This window comes from Calidris pugnax, unplaced genomic scaffold (genome assembly GCF_001431845.1).
Source record: "Calidris pugnax isolate Ruff unplaced genomic scaffold, ASM143184v1 scaffold103, whole genome shotgun sequence".
In the NCBI taxonomy this organism is placed as follows: Eukaryota; Metazoa; Chordata; class Aves; order Charadriiformes; family Scolopacidae; genus Calidris; species Calidris pugnax.
In genome coordinates, this window is record NW_015090990.1 from 11,454,666 (window position 1) to 11,474,889 (window position 20,224).

Here is a 20,224-nt window from a genome sequence, read left to right on the forward strand (position 1 = left end):
AGAGTGACATGCTTGCCGTGTGAAATCTTCAGTGCTGAGCAAGAGTTATAGGGAGCACAAGAGTATTGGGGCACAACAAAGTAAGCTTGCTACAGCAGCTGGCTGTATCCCCAAGAAGAGTTTCCTCTCAAGGAAAGACGCAAGATGGAGAAAAGAAGGCAAAGACAACAACTAAAACTATGTTCTGCCAACTCAGGACCCTGCTGCATCGGAAGAGCTGGAGCTGTAAAATATACATGAAGAACAATTACTCCACCCAAGGGAAATTTTGCTATTACTTTTGAGGAATGAAAATATCCCCAGGCCAGCCTGAAAGATTTGACAAGCCCTTCACCCCCAGGAACAGCAGAAACACGGTAGGGATAGTTTCACTTGCTTACACATCTTTAAAGCGCATTTCTACATGAAGAACTTAAATGATTCATAGTCTAGATTAAATCAGCAATTCAGAACTCTAATTGAAATCTTTAGCAAATTTGAAAGAGTAACTAATTCTGGCCTACAAATGTAAGGTAGCTTTATTTACCATATTTATTCACCATTTTCCATATAGCAATCATTATGTGTGAATACCACTGTGACTGTAGTTCAAGCACTAATGACGAAGTAAAGAGCAGGGTGAGCGCAACTCTCCATACAAAGAGATACACAAAGGGACCTTAGGAGAAGGTCGCCACATGGTATATGTCTGCCTTCTGGAAAGCTACTTTCTATATATTTCCAAACTGGAAAGGGTGGAATATAAGACTCAGTAACAAAGAGGTCTCTTTGCCCAAGAAAAAGAAAACACACCAACAAAGGTGACTTAATCTTAATACCTTTGACACTGAGTTGGGCTGAGCAAAAGTCTTTCCCAGCTTCATTACTAGCTTGGCAAGTATATTGGCCAGAGTCTCCTTTACCCACTCTGAGCACCCGAAGGTGAGCTGTGTTGGCTACAAATGTAATATTGAAGTTTCCTCCAGTTCGAATCTCCCGACCATCCTTGGACCAGGTGATGTGCATTGGCTGGGCTCCAGTAACATGGCATTCAAAGTCAGCACTTTCTCCAAAAGGCACATCAATAGATTCTGGTTTGGTATCAAAGACAGGTGCTTGCTTGGGTTCTAGAAACACAAAAAAACATTGTAATACTCATAACTCGAGAAAAAGCTAATCCAACACACAGATACTATCACATGCAGAAAATGGGAAGGGGAAGCCTATGATCCAGGCAAAAGTTTTGTAAGCCAACACACCTGCCACTGTGAGCTGAGCGCTTGAGGTGGCAGTGCCCACAGCATTGGTGGCTGTGCAGGAATATTGCCCAGTATGATTCATCTCAGTTCGCACCAGATGCAGCACTGCAACATTATCTACAAAGGATGTGTGCACATTGTCATCATCACTTAGCAGCACACCATCTTTATGCCAAGTCACATTAATGGGCTCTGAACCATTGAGTCGACACATAAATTTAAGGGGTAAACCAAGAGGGTGCTCGATGTCCTTTAATTTTCTTGCAAAGGATGGTGGCCGTTTGCGCTCTAGAAGAAAGTAAGTAAAGGATAAATATGCCACAGGAAGCAATTTTTTTACAGTTTCATGAGAACAAAAGAATTTGTAGCAAGCTAATATAAAATCATCACCTTGAACTGTTAAGAGAGCCTTTGTAGATGCAGTTCCTACACTGTTTTCTGCCTTGCAGATATATTCTCCACTGTCATTGCTAACTACTTTGTTGAAAATGAGTGTAGCAACGTTGTCTTTAAAGAACACTTTGTACTCAGGAGTAGACCTGAGTTTTGTATCACCTTTGTACCAAGACACAGTGATTTCTGGTGTTCCAGCAACATGGCATTGCAATGTTGTATAATCCCCAACTGACACCTCAAGAGGTTCCAAGTGTGTAACAAAATAGGGAGGTTCTAAAAAAGAAAAGCAATTAGATAGTTATTATTAGATAGTTATATTATTATAGTGCCAGGCCTTGGAAAGCATACACTTGAAAGAACAGGCAAAAAAAAGCAGCAAACGCAGCACACACCTAAGGTAGAGACTACAGCCTCACAAACATCTCTTCCTGCCTCATTTTCAACATGGCAGGTGTATTCTCCTGCATCTTCTTTGGTGCTGTCAAGTATTTCTAGGATGCAGGATTTCTCTGTGGTGGTGATGCTACACTTCTGAGATTGAGAGATGGTGTGGCCATTCTTCTTCCATGTCACAGAGATGGGGAGGCTGCCTGTGTAAGTGCCCTCCAAGATGATGGGCTTGCCAGGCTCCACATACTGATCACTCAGTTTCTTCACAAAGACAGCTGGCTCTAATGAAGGGTAAGAAGCCACAAATGTTGAGTATGGCAGGACAAATGGAGGGAAGGAAACAATATTTAAGGTAAATAGAGAGACACAGTCTTTACAAACCTTTTACTGTAAGGTGTGTTGTACAATTCGTCCTGCCAGCATCATTAGTCACTACACAAGTGTACTCTCCACTTTGGAGAGGAGTTACATCAAATAACTCAAGTTCCACAATGGAGTCCTCCAAGTAGATATTGCACTTGTCCCCTGGCACAAGCTCATTGGCCCCTTTAAACCAGTTCACCTTAAAAGGAGGGGTTCCTCTGATAACACATGTAAAAGTGATGCTTGTGCCTGGCAAGACATCCAGAGGCTCCGGTGTCCTCTCAAAAGAGGGTGGTTCTAAACACACAAGAGAAAAAGAGAGGTAAGACAGGTTGCTACAGCATAACCCTGGCATTTCCACACACCTAGTGAAGATAGAAAACAAAATATTTATTTTCCAGTGAGTAATTTCACCTGAGTATATTTACAAAAGACAGGCAATTTCAAGAGAGAAAGAGAAAAGAATAGCTCAGAGAGCTTCCTGACCCTCATATACTGACCTTGTACGGTCAATACAGCACTGCATTCATCTGTACCAGCTATGTTGGTAGCTTTGCAGGTGTAAGTTCCAGTATCTGAGTTGCTCAGTGAATTCACTTCTAAAATACATAGGTTATCTGAAAAGGAGATTTGATGTTTTTCCCCACTGACTAATTTATGTCCATTTTGGAACCAGGCAACAGAAATAGGAGGTGAACCCGACACTTTGCATTCCAACAATGCTGAGGAACCCAGGACACAAGGTGTTTCCTTTAGTTTTCTTGTGAAAGAAGGAGGAATGATTCGATCTGTATAAGAAAACATAATAAATCCGTGGTTAGATAAAAAAGGAGGGAAGGAATGGTAGAAAGGAAAGAGAACATGACTGAAAGAAAGTTTTTGTAAAAGATAGAAGACAAGCAACCCAACCCACCTAAAACATCAACTGATGCTGTGCAACTGCTTTTCCCCACATCATTTTGCACTGCAAAAGTGTACAATCCGCCATCTTCCTTTTCTGCATCCATAATTTTAAGTGTAGCCACTTTATTGAGGAAAGTAATTCTGTATTTTTGGCTGCTGGTCAGCTCTTTGCCATCCTTGAACCACCCAGTGGAAAGCTCTGGTGTGCCTGCCACTTTGCACTCCAAAGTACAGGCGTCTCCTATAGTAACTCTCATTGGCTCTGCTTTCTCTACAATGACTGCAGGCTCTGGAAGGAGAGATAGGTAACATGTCGGGTGAAAACAGGATTGAATTAGTACTACCTATAAGTATTATAGCACTATAAGATGGGGCTTATACATTTGATATTAAGGATATCTCTATTTGTTGGACTGGGGAATTTTTTCAGCTCTGATTTTTCTACCCGTTATTCTACCCTAAACTGAAGATTTCAGATGATCTCCAAAATGAAGTAAAACCACTTTTAAATTCCTAGGAGAGAAGTGTAACTGTCTGTCCCTCTCCAAGCAGTTGTGAGAAGAAGACAAGACTCAGAAATCCAGTCAACTGGATCCCATCACAGTATAGAGGGCTGTGGTTCCTCTCACCCCTGTCTGGCCAACTTGAAATAGGGAACCTGACTATTGCTTGCTGGGGACACAAGGATTCTCTGTTTTGATTGTTTTGAACTCAGTGGCATAAGCAAAGCATACAGCTGACACTGAATAACCAAGTTCCTAACTTCAAAAAAATCTTGTGCTTTTACCAACCTAAAATAGTTAAGGTAGCCATGCACTCGCGACTTCCAGCATCATTTCTGATCTGACAGATGTATTTTCCAGCATTGCTTGTATCTGTGTGTACAAGTTGCAAAGTTGCAATATTTTCCATAAATGTGATCTTCGTGTTTTCACTTTCTCTAATAATTTCCTCTTTGTCTTTAAGCCACTGCACAGAAATAGGCTGGGAGCCCTCCACTCTTGCTTGTAACTCCACTGGTTCACCAACCACAACAGTCACACTGTTTATTTTAGTCAAGAATTTCGGTGGTTCTGAAGAAGAAATATGTAGTTATAGTAATAACTCACAGTGTTTATGTAAAGAAGAGCAATGCAGTGCCATTGGGAGCACTTCAGAAGTCATATGTACCAATACTTTACCTTTCAGCTTCATAGTGCAAAAGCAAGTGTCACTTCCTACATCATTCTGTGCTTTGCACTGATATTCACCAACATCTGCAGCTTCAACATTCAGAATGCGAACGCTTGTATGGTAGTTTTTGGCTGTAACCTTATACTTCTTACTACTGCGTATTTGTCTCCTGTCTTTGTACCAGGTAACGTCAAATGGTGGTGTTCCTGAAATCTCACATTCCAGGCTAACCTCAGTTCCTCTCAGCATGTCAACTGGAGAGGGCTTCCTGCTAAAGACAGGAGGTTCTGACAAAGGAAGAAAGGAACATTTTTAGAAAGGAATCTGGAATTATTTGACCAAAACCAGTTTACTGAGACCAGTTTCTACACAATGAGACTGATGAGATAATCAACAGAATGGTCAATGGTTCCTTATTTCCCAGGCACATTATGAAAGGATCTTGCAGGTATAGGAGCATCCAGAACACTTAGCTCCTCTACAGACAGGGTAAACAGAGGGGTGGCCCTTGGCAGAGGGGATACAGGCCTCATTTAGCAGGTAGCAGTCTCAAATACAGGGTGCAAATTGACACTGATCAGTTTGGGTCTGTTCTTTTTCTTCACTTTTTAGCTCCTTGATATAACAATTCCCATTATCATCTATCTTGGATATTGACAATTGTAGAGCTAGGGAACACTGATCTGCATTAAGAATAACATCTCTCATGTTCGGGCCCTAGCAGATGGAGTGAGGGGGCATCAAGAAACAAACATAACATGAAGAAAAATATAGTTCTGAAAAAACCAAATTAATCTCATGATCCTCTGGATTTTCAAGGAATAAAACCACCAGAGAGAAATAGGATATAGCCCGAGAACAAGAGGATGGCTAACCTTTCACTGTGACTTTGGTGCTACAGCTGGCCTTTCCAGCGGGGTTGTGAGCTTCACAGATGTAGTCACCACTCTCGTCCGTACTGAGGTGATTCATTTCCAGCACAGCCACAGAATCAATGAATGATGTCCGGAATTTTTCACTGGCAACAATTTCATGGTCATTTCTGAACCACACTACTTTCATCTCTGGAGATCCACTTACTTTGCACTCAAGCCGGGCTGAGTCACCCTGCTTGACTACTTTTGCCGCCTCTAGCTTCTTAGAAAACTTGGGTGGTTCTAAAAAACCAGAAAAGTGGGGTCAGGAAGGTCTGAATTAATAATGGAAAGAAAAGACGAGAGAAAGAGCCAAAATACTGTGGGTTGCAAACACAGGGTAGGGAATTCACTTGACAGCGTATCAAAGATCACTGAGGTGTGCTTGGGAAAAAAGAAAGAAAGGAAATAGACAAGAAGACTGCAACACAACAAGAAAGAGTGCACACCTGTTACCATCAACGTTGTAGTGCAAGAGTCACTGCCAACGTCATTAGAAACGTTGCAAGTGTAGTGCCCACTCCTAGAAGTATCCACTGAATAGAGGGTTAAGAATCCAGTTGACCCTTCAATCCCAATGAAACAAGTTGGACCAGATACAAGTTCTAAGTCTTCTTTGAACCACTTTACTGTAAAGGGTGGCGTTCCTTTTAGTGTGGCCTTAAACTCCACTGTGGAATCTGGGATGGCTTGCTGGCTTGGAGGTTTTACTAAGAAGCTTGGTGGCTCTGCAGTTTTTAAGAAAAGAAATATTCCGTTACATCAGAGATGTCTAAGAATGAAGACAAGTAGTGAGGTAAGCTTGGAGATTGGGTTTTCAACATTAATATTAAGAGGTATAAGAATATTATGTTAGCATAAGATTTAAAATATATTCCCAGCATCTATCACAAATAAGAAGTAATAAAAGAGTTTCAAACCTTTCACAGTCAGGACAGCACTGCAAGAATCGTTCCCAGCAACATTAGAGACACTGCACGTGTAATTTGCACTGTCTGCCAGTTCTAGATTAGCAATCTCGAGTGACACAGTGTTCTCATGGCACAGGCTTCTAAATTTTGCACTGTCAGTTATCTCTTTTCCATCCTTGAACCATTTTGCAGTAATGGGGAGTGACCCAGAAACTTTGCATTCCATTTGGATAGAAGATCCAAGAATGGTATCCTTTTTGGTTAGCTTTTTGATAAATGCAGGAGGAATCGATTGATCTGTCCAACACAAAAAAAATGCCAAAACCGCTCTGGTTACCTTCTTGTTTATCTTTCACAAACAGAGATTATTATTTTTTCGTTTCCTCCCTGCTGGATTGGCAAATTTGCCAAATGACAATACAAACCTAGCACAGTCAGAACAGCTTCACAGGTGCTACTTCCAAAGTCATTTTCGACCTTAAAACTGTATGTACCACTATCCTCCTTTGATACAGGTTCAATCCTGAAACTGGCCACATTGTTTTCAAAGCTCATTGTGTAGTATCTACTGGGCAGCAGCTGTTTGCCATCTTTGTACCATCTTATTCGGAGCTCTGGTGTTCCAGCCACAGTACACTCCAAAGTCACGGGGTCTCTTTCAGTGACTTTAAGAGATTTAGCCTTTTCTATAATTTGTGCAGGCTCTAAGGTATAAAGAGTATAAAAATGGCAGTTAGTTACACAGGTAAGGGACCGACTTTCCAAGTATTCATCAAGGATGAGCTTGAAGGGTCACACCTTGTACACACACACACCTTGTACAAAGAGCAGAGCAAAGCACTTCTCCACACCAGACTCATTCTTTGCTTGGCAGGTGTATCTCCCTCTGTGGCTGAGGTCAACATTGATAAGTTTCAGTGTAGCCACGTTGTTCTCAAAGGTAATGTGGTGGTGCTCATCATCGTCTAGTATTTTCTCATCTTTTATCCATGACACAGATAGAGGTTGAGCGCCTGCTACAATGCACTGGAAGACTGCAGTTCCTTTCAAAATGGTAGTGATATTCTCCAGCTTCTTGACGAAGGATGGTGGTTCTGTGGTGTGAGGTTTTGTTCGTTGTTTGGAAGAGAAGTCATGGAAAGGGAAGAGGGGAAAGAGCGATCATATAGAGTCATCCTAGTCACTACAGTTTAGCTAGGGGATGTAATATTTTGGATATGCTTCCTAGAGGACTGACCTTTCAAGCTGAGCCTTGTACTGCAAGAACAGCTCCCACCTTCATTTGATATGATACACTGATATTCACCAACATCTGCGACATCACAGTTAGTCACATTAAGAGTAAATACTGATTCTTTGGTGGAGATGGCATATTTCTTGCTGCTGAACATCTCCTTATTGTTCTTCAGCCACTTCACCTCAAATGGAGGAGTACCAGTCACCTCACACTCAAGCGTGGCCTCCAAACCCTTCACTACCTCAGTGGGTCTCAACTCCCGAACAAATGTAGGAGGCTCTACAAAGAGGAATGAAGGGAAAGTAGATAGTAATGTGGAACTGTTTGGAAGGGAGAACTCTCCCCTGCTGCACCACCCCAACTGTGCAGCATGATAAAAATATGTTCAAAACCAACCTTTTACTTTCAGTTCGATGCTGCAGCTTTCACTACCTGCATCATTGTGGGCTTCGCAGACATAAATCCCACTATCTGGCACTCTGGCTTGAGTGACTTTCAAAGTGGCTAAACCATCTATGAAGGAGATGCCATACTTAGCTTGGTCAGTCACTTCATTCCCGTCCAGGTACCATGTGACACGGATCTCTGGTGTGCCTACTATCTGGCACTCAAAAGTTGTGGACTGTCCTTCACGCAAAGCTACTACAGAAGTTGGCATCTGAATAAATCTTGGGGGCTCTAGAAGATGGACAGAAAAAATGGGGCTTTATAATATTCAAGGTAGTTTAAAGAAATACAAGGGTTTCCTAACCCCTCCCCCCAAACTGCGGTGAAAAATTAGAACCACAAGATGAGAAGAACATTGGGTTGCACACCTTTTACAAACAGAGATGCTTTGCAAGTTGCAGTCCCCACATCATTGCTTATCTGACAAGTGTAGTTCCCAGAGTCAGATGTCCTAGCTGAGAAGAGCTCCAGTATACTGGATGTGTTGTCCTTCCAAACAGATCGATTTGCTCCAGAGAGGAGCTCCTGGCTGTCTTTAAACCACTTTATCTGCAGAGGAGTAGAGCCTTTCACCAGTGCTTTGAACTGAACCCTAGCATTAGGCACAACCTCTTGGGACTGGGGTTTTTCCACAAAATATGGCGGTTCTATAACAAGTAAAAAGGAAGAAAGAGGATTAGTCTGAGACAGGGTAATTTCAAATTTTGAATGAGACAAAGAAGACAAAGAAGGAGTTCAAACCTTTGACGGTTAAGAACCCACTGCATTGGTTGCTTCCTGCTTTATTTGTTGCTTCACAGGTGTAAGAGCCACTGTCTGTGCCTTCCAGTTTATTGATTTCTAGAAATGCAGTATTATCATGGAAAGAATATTTGTGCTTTTCACTTGCTGTTATTTCTTGGCCGTCCTTGTACCACTGGATACTTATAGGATGTGAACCAGACACTATGCATTCCAGATGGACAAAAGACCCTTTAATGCTGTCCATTTTCTTGAGCTTTTTGGTGAATTTAGGTGGTATAATGAGATCTATCCAAGACAGAGTAAAAATAAAAAGCATTAAATTTAACCTTGACTGTGGCAAATGTCAGCTCAGGAGAAAAGACTTTGTATATAAAAAAAATTATAAAAGAGAGACCGTACACACCTAGGACGTTAATACTGGCGGAACAGCTACTGCTCCCAACATCATTGTGAACCTCAAAGATGTATTCCCCACTATCTTTCTTTTCTGCATGAAGCACCTTTAGGACTGAAACAGTGTCTGTAACACTGATTTTATATTTTGGGCCTAATGTCAGTTCCTTGCCATCTTTGAACCATTTGGCTGTAATATCTTTGGTTCCTGAAAATTTACACTGCAAGGTTGCTGGGTCTCCCTCAGTCACATCTATTGACACGGCCTTGTCCACAATTGTAGCAGGTTCTGTTGTAAACAAGCAGAAAGAGTGTTAAGGGCATCTGTAAAAATCAGAAAGAAATCATCTGAGATCACTACAAGCCCTCAGGGCAGGACCAACCTTTGACAGTCAGCAGAGCAGAACACCTCTGAATTCCTGCCTCATTTTTAGCCTGACAAAAATATTTCCCATCATGTTTCAGTTCAATAGATCTCACCAGAAGAGTGGCAACATTATTCACAAAGGTCATTTTGATATTGTTGTCTTCAATCACTTCATCGTTGTCTTTGAGCCAGGACACAGTGATGGGCAAGGAGCCTTTAATTGCAGCCTGAAACACAACTGTGCCCCCACGAAGGGAACTAATGTTTTCTATCCTCTTCAAGAACTGAGGGGGCTCTGGCAGGAAGAAAGTGGCTATATAAGTATGGGTCTGGTGCATGACAGTGTGGCAGGGAAACCACACTGGGATAAGAGCATGCTAGGGGTGTTATACATCTTGCACTAACCTTTCAATGTGACCTCTGAACTGCAGAGGCAGCTCCCGACATCATTTGTTACTCTACACTGATAGTCGCCAACATCAGAAGCATCAAACCTGAAAATGTGGAGGCTAATCAAAGATTTCCCAATGCTTATTCTGTGCTTCTTACTGTTCCGCACAGGTTTATCATCTTTCACCCAAAACACTTCAAAGGGAGGTGTGCCAAGCACCTCGCACTCCAAAACCACGTCAGAATCCTTCAAGACTTCCATGGATTGAAACTCCTTGGTAAAATAAGGTGACTCTACAGTGCAAAAGAGAGAGTGCGGTTTGTATTAATCATACTTTTGAAGCCTGCAAAACTGCACTGAGTTTCAAGAGATAAAGTGGGTGGCTGGATGTCACACACACCTTTGATTGTAACAATGCTACTGCAAATATCTTTTCCAGCATCATTTTTGGCTTCGCAAATGTATTCCCCACTGTCTTCAATCTCAACCTCTGTAAGACGGAGTATTGCCAAGGATTTTGCAAATGACATCCTGTATTTGTCACTCTCTTTTAGCTCTCTATCATCCTTGAACCATGTGATTTTAATCTCAGGAGTACCGGTGACTTCACAGGTCAGCTCAGCATATCCACCTTTCTTTACCAGATGGGTTGGCTCTAGCTTCTCCTTGAAGGCAGCAGGTTCTGTGGATTTAAGAAGAGTATTCAGGACAAAGGCAGCAAGAAAGAGTGCCACCGGGTCAATCCAGCAGCTGAAAGTTTAAAAGAAAGTAAGAACGCAAACCTTTTACAAACAAGTTTGCACTGCATGTTACTGAACCAGCTACATTGGAGACTTTGCAGGTGTATTTTCCCGAGTCTGTTGGTTTTACTGCATAAAGCTCCAAATAACTTGCTAACGCTTCTGTCATAATGTAGCAGGCTCCTCCTGTCACCAGCTCAGTATCACCCTTAAACCATTTCACCGTCAGGGGTGTTGTGCCTTTGAATGTGCCTTTGAAACGTACGGTTGATGCAGGCAGTACATCTTGTGACTCTGGTTCTACAGTGAAGCTGGGTGGCTCTAGATTACATTGAAAGAAAACAATTGTCAAGAGTAAGACACATGGCTTGCACTTTGGGGAAGTAAACTGAGAAGTAAAACTCCAAGAAATGCAAAACAAATTGCCAAACCTTTTATAAACAAAGTGCTACTGCTGTCTTTGCTACCAGCAGAGTTTGTGGCTCTGCAAATGTAGACCCCAGCATCACTTGCATCTAGGTGTTTTATTTCCAAAGATGCAGAGCCTTCTGCAAAGTGTACTGTGTACTTGGCACTTGAAGTGATCTCAGTGTCCTGCTTAAACCAAGAGACGGTCATTGGAAGAGAGCCTGAAATTTTGCAGTCTAGGCGGCATGAGGTGCCAATGATGCTGTCAATATTCTTCAGTGGCTTAGTAAAGAAGGGAGGGAGAGTGCGATCTGTTGAGAGCGAAAAAAAGGAAAGAAACCAACACATGAGAAAACCAGGCATGCGGTTCTGCTTGTGGCTCTGTTGGGCTCAGAGCAGAGTAGCAGGGTTCTTTGCAAAGAGTCAGTACCAACCTAGCACAGTGAAGCTGGTAGTACAAGAGCTGATGCCCACATCATTGGATATCTCAAAGGTGTACTCGCCACTGTCCTGCATTTCAGTGGCATAAAACTTGAGCTGGGCAATGTTATTTTTAAAGCTGATCCTATATTTTTTGCTGGCAGGTAGTGGTCTTCCATCTTTGAACCATTTGGTTTTTAGCTCTGGAGTGCCTGTGACAGTATACTCCAAAATGGCTGGTTCCCCTGCTGTTACCTGGATCATTTCAGATTTTTCAATGATTTTGGCAGGTTCTACAACAGAATTAAACAATGAGTGTTAAGGACAAAAGGAAATTGCTCTTCCTCTCAGGCAAGAGACAATGTGGGAGTCACAGCACTACCCCACTGACCTTTCACTGCTAGTTCACCAAAGCAGGACTGACTTCCTGCATCATTCTCAGCCACGCAGGTGTATTTGCCACCAGAGCTCAGCTGGACACCAGTAATTTGCAACGTTGCTAGACCATGTTCAAATGTCACTCTCACTTTGTTATCATCTTGAATAATGTCTTTGCCCTTCATCCACATCACCGAAAGAGGCTCTGACCCTTTCACCACAGCCTGTAATGTAACACTATCTCCAGCCAGAGCTGTTACATTTTCGATTTTCTTAACAAAAGATGGTGGTTCTGGTTCAAAGAGAAGAGACAAGAAAAAATGCTCATCTGCTACCACATCATTCCATGAAATCTGCTGCTTAAAGACAGTTTTATGAGACAGTACATGCAGTACATGACACAATTCAACTAAAGAGCAGGCAAGGAGAAGAGCTGTGTTCCCCAGCTGGCAGCTAAGGTATGGCCCTTTAAGATTAACATCTTTCAAATTCACAGGTTTGACGCCAGAGAAGAGTTAAGACATACACAGAATTTTAAGAGAATAAGAAGACACTCTCCCTCTGCACCCTCCCCAGCCACCCAAAAATCCAAAGAAAACACATTTTAAGAAATGAGAGGTTCTTGCCAATCCCTTCAGCCAGTGAAGTTTTCTCTCTCCACTGACCTTTCAAGACGTATGTTGCACTGCATATGCACTTTCCAACTTCGTTAGCTATCACACACTCGTATTCACCGACATCCGCACTGTTAAATGAAGATACCTCCAGAGAAATAACAGCTTTCTGAGAGGTCAACCTGTATTTTTTACTGCTGCGAATCTGTTTTTTGTCTTTGTACCAGCTAATCTCAAATGGTCCAGTGCCAGCAACCTCACACTGAAGAACGGTGTTTGTTCCCTTCACTACCTCTGCTGGTTCAAGTGTTCGGATGAAAGACGGAGGTTCTATAAAAGCAGCAAGAAAGAATTATTCACCCAAGTAAAAAAAGAAAAAAAAAATGGGAAGGGAAGGTTTTGCTCAAGAATAGACTAGCAGCAGCAAGAAGAACAGACCTTTGACAACTACTTCGGTGGTGCAGCTGTCACTTCCAACCTCATTTACAGCTTCACAAGAGTAGCTCCCACTGTCATCAACTTTCATGTCCAAAATATCTAACACAGCCACAGAATTGACAAAGGACATCCTGTGTGTGTTGCTTTCCCGAATTTCCTTATTGTTCTTGAACCAAGTAACCTGGATTTCAGGAGAGCCTTTGATTTTGCATTGAAGGCGTGCAGAATCACCTGGGGTCAGTAAATAAGACGGATCGACCTTCTTCACAAAGGATGGTGGTTCTAAAAATGGGAAGGAAAAGGAAGAAAAGGGAAGAAAGGGAAAAAGGGGAAAGGAAAAGAGAAAAGGAAAGAAGGCTGAAATACATAGCTTTGAAAGACAGTTTCCTTGCACAAGAACAAAACATGATTTCAGAAAAGATCAGCATAATCTTTGCTGAGCTGCAATTCTCGTGGTTTCTCTAGTCCTCTCCATCCATCTCTCCGCTGCATCCAGGAGGAATTCTTGGATCTGTCTAGGGAAAGAAATACTGAAGCAACACACAATGTACTGAAAGGCAGCAGGGGAAACAAGCAAGAGGTGAATGGATCACATGGAAGGTCCAAGAAGAGTTCACAGCATGATTTGAGCCCAAAGAACTCTTTTGCCTGCAAAAGAAGAAATGGGAACCCAAGAAGTGCAAAGGTAAAGGGGATGTAGGACTATCTTACCTCTGACTGTGACGCTGGCAGAAGAGGAGCTGCTTCCTGCCTCATTTGAGGCAGTGCACACATAATGGCCTGAATCCTTGAGCTTAGCCAGAGGAATCTCAAGTGAGGCTATTTTGTCTTCAAAGTAAATCTTATAATCTTTGCCTGGGGGGATTTTGTTTCCATCCTTTGTCCACCCTACTGTTACTTTCCTGTCTTCATCTACCTGACATTCAAGACGTATTTTTTTATTGACTGCTGACTGCACTGACTGCAAAACTTTAATGAAGTGGGGCTTGTCTATAATGACCATTTCAGCCTGGCAAATGTCAGCACCGAATTTGTTGGAAGCTTTGCAAGTGTAAACCCCTCTGTCACTGGTAGTGAGAAGGGAAATTTCTAACACATGTTTATTTTCCACTTTGGTGATCTTGTGATGGTCCGAAGGTGAAATGGTTGTGCCGTCTTTCTGCCAGACGACGTCGATGACTGGAGTGCCCGAAACAGTACACAGGAACTTGGCATTTTTGCCCACAAAAGTAGTGATAGATTCAGGTCTGGTAAGAAACGTTGGCGGAAGTGCTTCTGCAAAACAAAGGAGTTCAATGTTACCCAGAGGTGAGGCCCAGAGCTTATGCTCTTTCTCCACATTTGCCAGGGACAGAGAGCAAGGGAGGCCAGTTTATCACTGGACACTCTTAAGCAAAAGAAGCCAGCAGTGAAGGAGCCAAGAGGTATTAAAGATTATGAATTTTGGCTTTTGGTTTTGTACTTCTTGGATCTGTAAATTGCTCCAGAGCTTGAAGGCATTTTGAATCTCTGGAGCAATTTAAAATCTAAAGGAAAATAAACCAAAACCCAGAACTTCTTCCCCCAAGACCGACATGTTTGCACACCATTCCCTCAAGATAGACAAGTTTGCATTCATTTCACAGTTTGTGCATCTTTCTTTAGTCTCTAACATCTAGCTCATAGCACAGACTATATAAAGACTCCCACAAAGAGAAAGGTCAGAGTAAAAAAATCACTATACACCAAAAGTCCAAAAAATAATGAGGGTTTTTTGAAGAAAAAAAAAAAAAAAAGATCTATTTCCCCAATCACACAGAGTTCCCCTTAGGCCATGGCACACAGATGTTCAGGTATGCACAGCTGCATAGCCTGCCTCGCAAGTATAGCTGCAGGATAAACACAGGGTGCAAGGATAATCACACCGATTATTACATCAAAGAAATCATATTTAAAAGTTTATGTTTTCTTGTTGTCTGGAAGTTAAATAAACCTTCTTCAAGAATGTATTCGCAAACCAATCCCATTCTGTTGATGACCTAGTTCCTCCCACTCTCCCTTTCCACCTACTTTCTTCCCTTCTGAAGCTTTTCACACAGATTCCTTTTTCCATGTACAGAAAGAACCTAAAAGCATTCTCAAAAGTTATTACTTTTATGCTTGTACCTGCCAAAATTAGGTATGGATTACATACAAGAATGGCAATCAAGAGCCCTACCATAAAGATTTGTAACTGTAGCAGTGAAAGCATTACAATATACCAAGATATTTTAAGGAAAAATGCTTGGAAGTCTGTACTTACCAGTTACTGTTAAAATGGCTGTAGAGCTAACACTGCCATGCTGGTTGGAAGCCTTACAGCTATACTCTCCACAGTCAACAACCTGAGGCCTTGGGATCTCCAGCGTGGAGAGGTGGTTGGAGGTGCGAATGGAGTATTTGTCCCCATCATATATCTCCCGGCCGGCTTTGTACCACTGGAACCTGACATTGGGAGCAGTCTCTACTTCACAGGTAAACTTTGCCACGTGATTTACCGCCACCTCCAGAGGTTCGAGCCTTCTCCTCAGGATTGGTGCAACTGAAATCAGAAGAAGAGAGTAATTCAAAACCCTGTCTGCTGACATTCTGGAAAGTAACAGTGAAGTGACTGAAAAAAAAAAAAAAGTTATTTACATGCAATCCACATAAAGTGACTGTAAAAGGAAAAAAATATCTGTAAGAAATGAAAGCAGTACCAGGCTCAGCAGACAGGCAGTGGTACGGTGCATAATGACATCCGGAAACACAGTGGTGACACTGGAAAAACAATGTGCAGTAACAATGCACAATAACAGTGCAATACAAGCATATACCCCGTTATCCTGGAGCTGTGAGAAATTATGGTGTCAATGAGAAATTGTGCTAAAACTGTGCGACGACTCTAAAGAGCGAGAGAGGGTGCAGCAGTGACAAAAGTGAGAAGAGCAGGTCCACTTCACAAACAACTGTGGAAAGAAATGGTCAGGACTGAAATACAGCTTGTCCTGATTGTGCTTGTGTGATGAGAACAGGAAACAACAACATTCCTGACTGAAAACTGGGGTGAGGGAAGTGAGAGATTTTGCAATGTGGTGAAAGGAGACCATAAATCCAGAGAGAAAGTGGGCCCTTTGATTAGTGGCATGGTGGTATTAATATTGTATCTGTATCCAAAGATACAGACACATAGTAGGGCAGTTTCATTAGTAGAGCAGTGTATTAGAAAGGCAGTATGTAATCCCCATAATCCAACCTCTTTTAACAACTGTGAGTTTTGCTGCTGTTGCTCTTTTTCCACCTTGACTCAGTGCCTCACAGGTGTATTCTCCTTGGTGAATCTCCCCACACACTTTGCTTATTAATAGTGTGTACGTGTCTTGATCTTGCAAACACTTGAATTTGTCGCCTGAAGACACCAGTTTACCCTCAAAGTACCAGTTCACCTCTCTGACATTTGTTATGACAGATACCAGACTGATGCTCTCCCCTTCCTCCACAACAGTGTCAACCAGTTTGCTGTGTATGATGGGACAACTCTCTTTGCCCAGCTCATCCTCTAGCTTCCCACCTCTAGTTTCCAGACCCTCCCTGCCCTCTTCCTCATATATTCGTTCCCTTTTCTCCTCACATAAAGTGACTGTAAAAGGAAAAAAATATCTGTAAGAAATGAAAGCAGTACCAGGCTCAGCAGACAGGCAGTGGTACGGTGCATAATGACATCCGGAAACACAGTGGTGACACTGGAAAAACAATGTGCAGTAACAATGCACAATAACAGTGCAATACAAGCATATACCCCGTTATCCTGGAGCTGTGAGAAATTATGGTGTCAATGAGAAATTGTGCTAAAACTGTGCGACGACTCTAAAGAGCGAGAGAGGGTGCAGCAGTGACAAAAGTGAGAAGAGCAGGTCCACTTCACAAACAACTGTGGAAAGAAATGGTCAGGACTGAAATACAGCTTGTCCTGATTGTGCTTGTGTGATGAGAACAGGAAACAACAACATTCCTGACTGAAAACTGGGGTGAGGGAAGTGAGAGATTTTGCAATGTGGTGAAAGGAGACCATAAATCCAGAGAGAAAGTGGGCCCTTTGATTAGTGGCATGGTGGTATTAATATTGTATCTGTATCCAAAGATACAGACACATAGTAGGGCAGTTTCATTAGTAGAGCAGTGTATTAGAAAGGCAGTATGTAATCCCCATAATCCAACCTCTTTTAACAACTGTGAGTTTTGCTGCTGTTGCTCTTTTTCCACCTTGACTCAGTGCCTCACAGGTGTATTCTCCTTGGTGAATCTCCCCACACACTTTGCTTATTAATAGTGTGTACGTGTCTTGATCTTGCAAACACTTGAATTTGTCGCCTGAAGACACCAGTTTACCCTCAAAGTACCAGTTCACCTCTCTGACATTTGTTATGACAGATACCAGACTGATGCTCTCCCCTTCCTCCACAACAGTGTCAACCAGTTTGCTGTGTATGATGGGACAACTCTCTTTGCCCAGCTCATCCTCTAGCTTCCCACCTCTAGTTTCCAGACCCTCCCTGCCCTCTTCCTCATATATTCGTTCCCTTTTCTCCTTCCTTTTCAGTATTTCTGTGGGCGTCTCAATGGGAACACCTGCAGAGGCTACATCAGCAATGGCTGCAGCTGCTCCCACATCCTTGATTTCACCTTGTGCAGTCATAGTGTTGATTACTTGTGCAGACAAAGACTTTTCCAGGGGTACTTCTGCCTCCATAGTCCTCTCAGCCCACTGGGGCTCCAACTCAGAGGTTTCACCACAGGATTTTTCTGAGACAAGTGGACTGGGATGGCCTGGAAATTCTTTGGATTTTTCATCTGTCACGAGATGTTTTTCTTCACAAATAAGAGAATAGAAAGCTTCCTTCAAGACCTCTTTCTGGTCAGCTGTCTCAATGCTGACATCTTCCAAGGAGATTGCAATTTCTATGGGACTGAGTCCTCCTGTGGTTACAACATAGGTGCATAGGGTGTGTTTATGTTCCTTGGTGATGTTTATTGTCTGTATTTCAACGTTATCTTTATCAGCTAACCATTCTGAAAACAAGAGATTTTGCTCACTTACTACTGCAGCTTTTAGTGCATTTCTAATTTGAGACTTTATATCTAAGTTGCAGCTCTTGGGAATCTGAGCAGTAAGATGGCTCTCTTTGTTGAGAACTTGGCTTGGCTGGAGCTGGTGAGTGTACATTGTTTCATGGGGTTGTATTCCTGCCCTTGGATACTGTGTGAGTGGGCTGGCAAGACTGACAACATTTTCCTCCTCCAGGAGCCGGTTTTCTTCTAGCAGCAAGGGAAATCTCACAGCCTGTCCCTCATTGATTCTTGCAGCAAAATCTTCCTCTGCTGTTTCCAAGGAAGAAATGTTCTCCAGGGGTACAGCTTGGCCCACAGTGAAGACCAATTCAGAGGGAAATCTGGGTTCAGCCTTCAGCTCACCTTGCATTGCCTGGAAGCTCTCAAGGACCTGGATATGGTCACCATCTATGGCACGGCTCTCAGTGGTGCTTGACACCTGCAGAGGGGCTTGGGAAGTCTCTGTCTTCAAAGCAGCCATTTGCTCTGCCACCTTGGGGATGACTTGCTCTTTGGGCAAGAGTATCTGTGCAGCTACAGTCCCAACGCAGCCTGGCAGTTGTGTCTCCATCACTGCTGCAGGCACCACACCCTGGGGTCCAGCAGGAAGGGGTTGCATTGGCTCTGCCATAAGCCTGCTTCTCTCTTGTGTTGTGGCTACCTGGGTGAGCACTTCTTCAACACTCTGTGCGGCCAAGCAGGCCGCTGGCAGCTCAGGCAAGATGTCTTCCCTGGGCAGCACATGCTCCGCTTGGCTCATCTGGAGCTGAAGGAGGGCTGGGGGCTCTCTCGTGGCCTCAAGGCTGAGCACTCCTTCCACGGCAGGAAGCTCACCAGTCTCCTCATAGGAGACGGGACTTTGGTCCTCTGCCACAGCAGAGTGCTGCAAGGCCGGGCTCTGCCTGCACACAGCATGTTCCTCAGGCACCACAAGGAGCTCAGCAGAGCATGTGGCCTCACCCACAGTGTTCACTGCCCTGCACGTGTAGAGTCCGGTGTCCTCCTCCATGCACTCCCGCACTGTCAGGGAGCCCGAGCCATCAGGATGGTGAGCAACAGAACGATGAGCATCAGAGAAGAGCTGTTCACTCCCCTTGAACCACTGCACACTGGGGCATGGCTCCCCAGCTACGGTGTACTCAAAGACTGCGGTGAAGCCTGGTGTACATCTCACGCTCTCTGGCTCCCTGGTAAAACAAGGGACCCCTGGTATCCGCTGTCGCACGTGGAGGTGGGCACTGCATGTGGTCTCACCGTGCACATTGCTGGCCACACATGTGTACTCACCTTCATCCTGCACACCCACATATGGGAGGATGAGGCTGTGGTCATTGCCAGCAAACACTAATTTACAGTCCATGGATGGGGTTAGCTTCGTACTGTTGAAAAACCAATGGATTTTGGGTGTAGGGCTGCCAGTAACAGTAACAGAGAGCCTAGCTACATCTCCCTGCCAGACTTCAACATTTGAAACCTGTTTGAGGAAAACAGGGGCTTTGCCCTCCTCCTCCATTTTCATCTTTGCTTTGCTGGAATAAACTGGTTTTTCAGACTCAAATTCAAGTGTTTTCTCTCTATCAGGCAACTGAAGGCCGCTGCTGTAGCCTTCACTTCTTCCTTCCTCAGAAGACACAGTAAGAGAGCTAGTGATGTCTGTATGGGAAAAAATTGTTTTGTTTTACTAGAATGTTTAAGAGAGCACTTGTAGATAGCAATAATCAGTGTTATTGCAACTATTTCTGTATATCTGGAGGTTTCTCAATACTGCAAAACAGTTAACAGTGAACATGATGTCCTCTTGCTGTCAAATGCACACCTGCCAAAACCAGAAAGACATGCTGTGCTGTCAGGTTACTTATGAACTTCTCATCCGGATCAACATAGTTGTCTCTTTAAGCCTGACATCACAGTATGGATTAGGCATACGGGCAGGGTGTACAGTGCAAGTAACAGCCCAGAAACATTGGTATATTTTATGAATTACAAATTGTAATTACATATATAATTAAAGTGATCTGTGCCATTCATATTTGTATGTACACTTATACAAACAAGTAGAGTAGCGCAGTGCTAAGACCCTGGTTTAATTCAAAACACCAAGAAAAAGTAGAATGCCAGAATTAGGATTGGAAAAATAACACAAACTTTTCCGCATAACAACCTTTCTTCTGGTGCAGTTAGTTCATCTCTTTCAACTCTACCTTTTGTCTAACATGTTAAGATATTACCTCTCCCTTATCAGCTTTGTCCTGT

General features: G+C 43.1%; 1 protein-coding gene across 4 annotated transcripts in view; it reads right to left on the reverse strand.

Annotated features, from left to right (window-relative positions):
- The window catches only part of TTN (titin), a 247,953-nt gene that overhangs the window by 174,991 nt on the left and 52,738 nt on the right, over positions 1-20,224 (reverse strand). For 2 of the 4 annotated variants that reach the window (XM_014954163.1, XM_014954162.1), the window contains exons 42-44: positions 17,411-19,624; positions 16,119-16,448; positions 15,147-15,425 (exon numbers count right to left, since the gene is read on the reverse strand). In XM_014954163.1, the coding sequence (XP_014809649.1) occupies positions 15,147-15,425; positions 16,119-16,448; positions 17,411-19,624 (2,823 nt within the window). Of the gene's footprint in view, positions 1-818; positions 1,107-1,238; positions 1,527-1,628; positions 1,908-2,026; positions 2,306-2,405; positions 2,685-2,887; positions 3,176-3,300; positions 3,580-4,081; positions 4,364-4,471; positions 4,751-5,338; positions 5,621-5,826; positions 6,106-6,297; positions 6,586-6,713; positions 6,993-7,103; positions 7,383-7,525; positions 7,805-7,921; positions 8,204-8,340; positions 8,620-8,713; positions 9,002-9,119; positions 9,399-9,492; positions 9,772-9,881; positions 10,161-10,267; positions 10,550-10,649; positions 10,929-11,038; positions 11,327-11,449; positions 11,729-11,826; positions 12,106-12,478; positions 12,758-12,865; positions 13,148-13,576; positions 14,141-15,146; positions 15,426-16,118; positions 16,449-17,080; positions 19,625-20,224 lie in introns of all 4 variants that reach the window. The other 2 variants (XM_014954164.1, XM_014954161.1) reach the window with 2 other exon arrangements.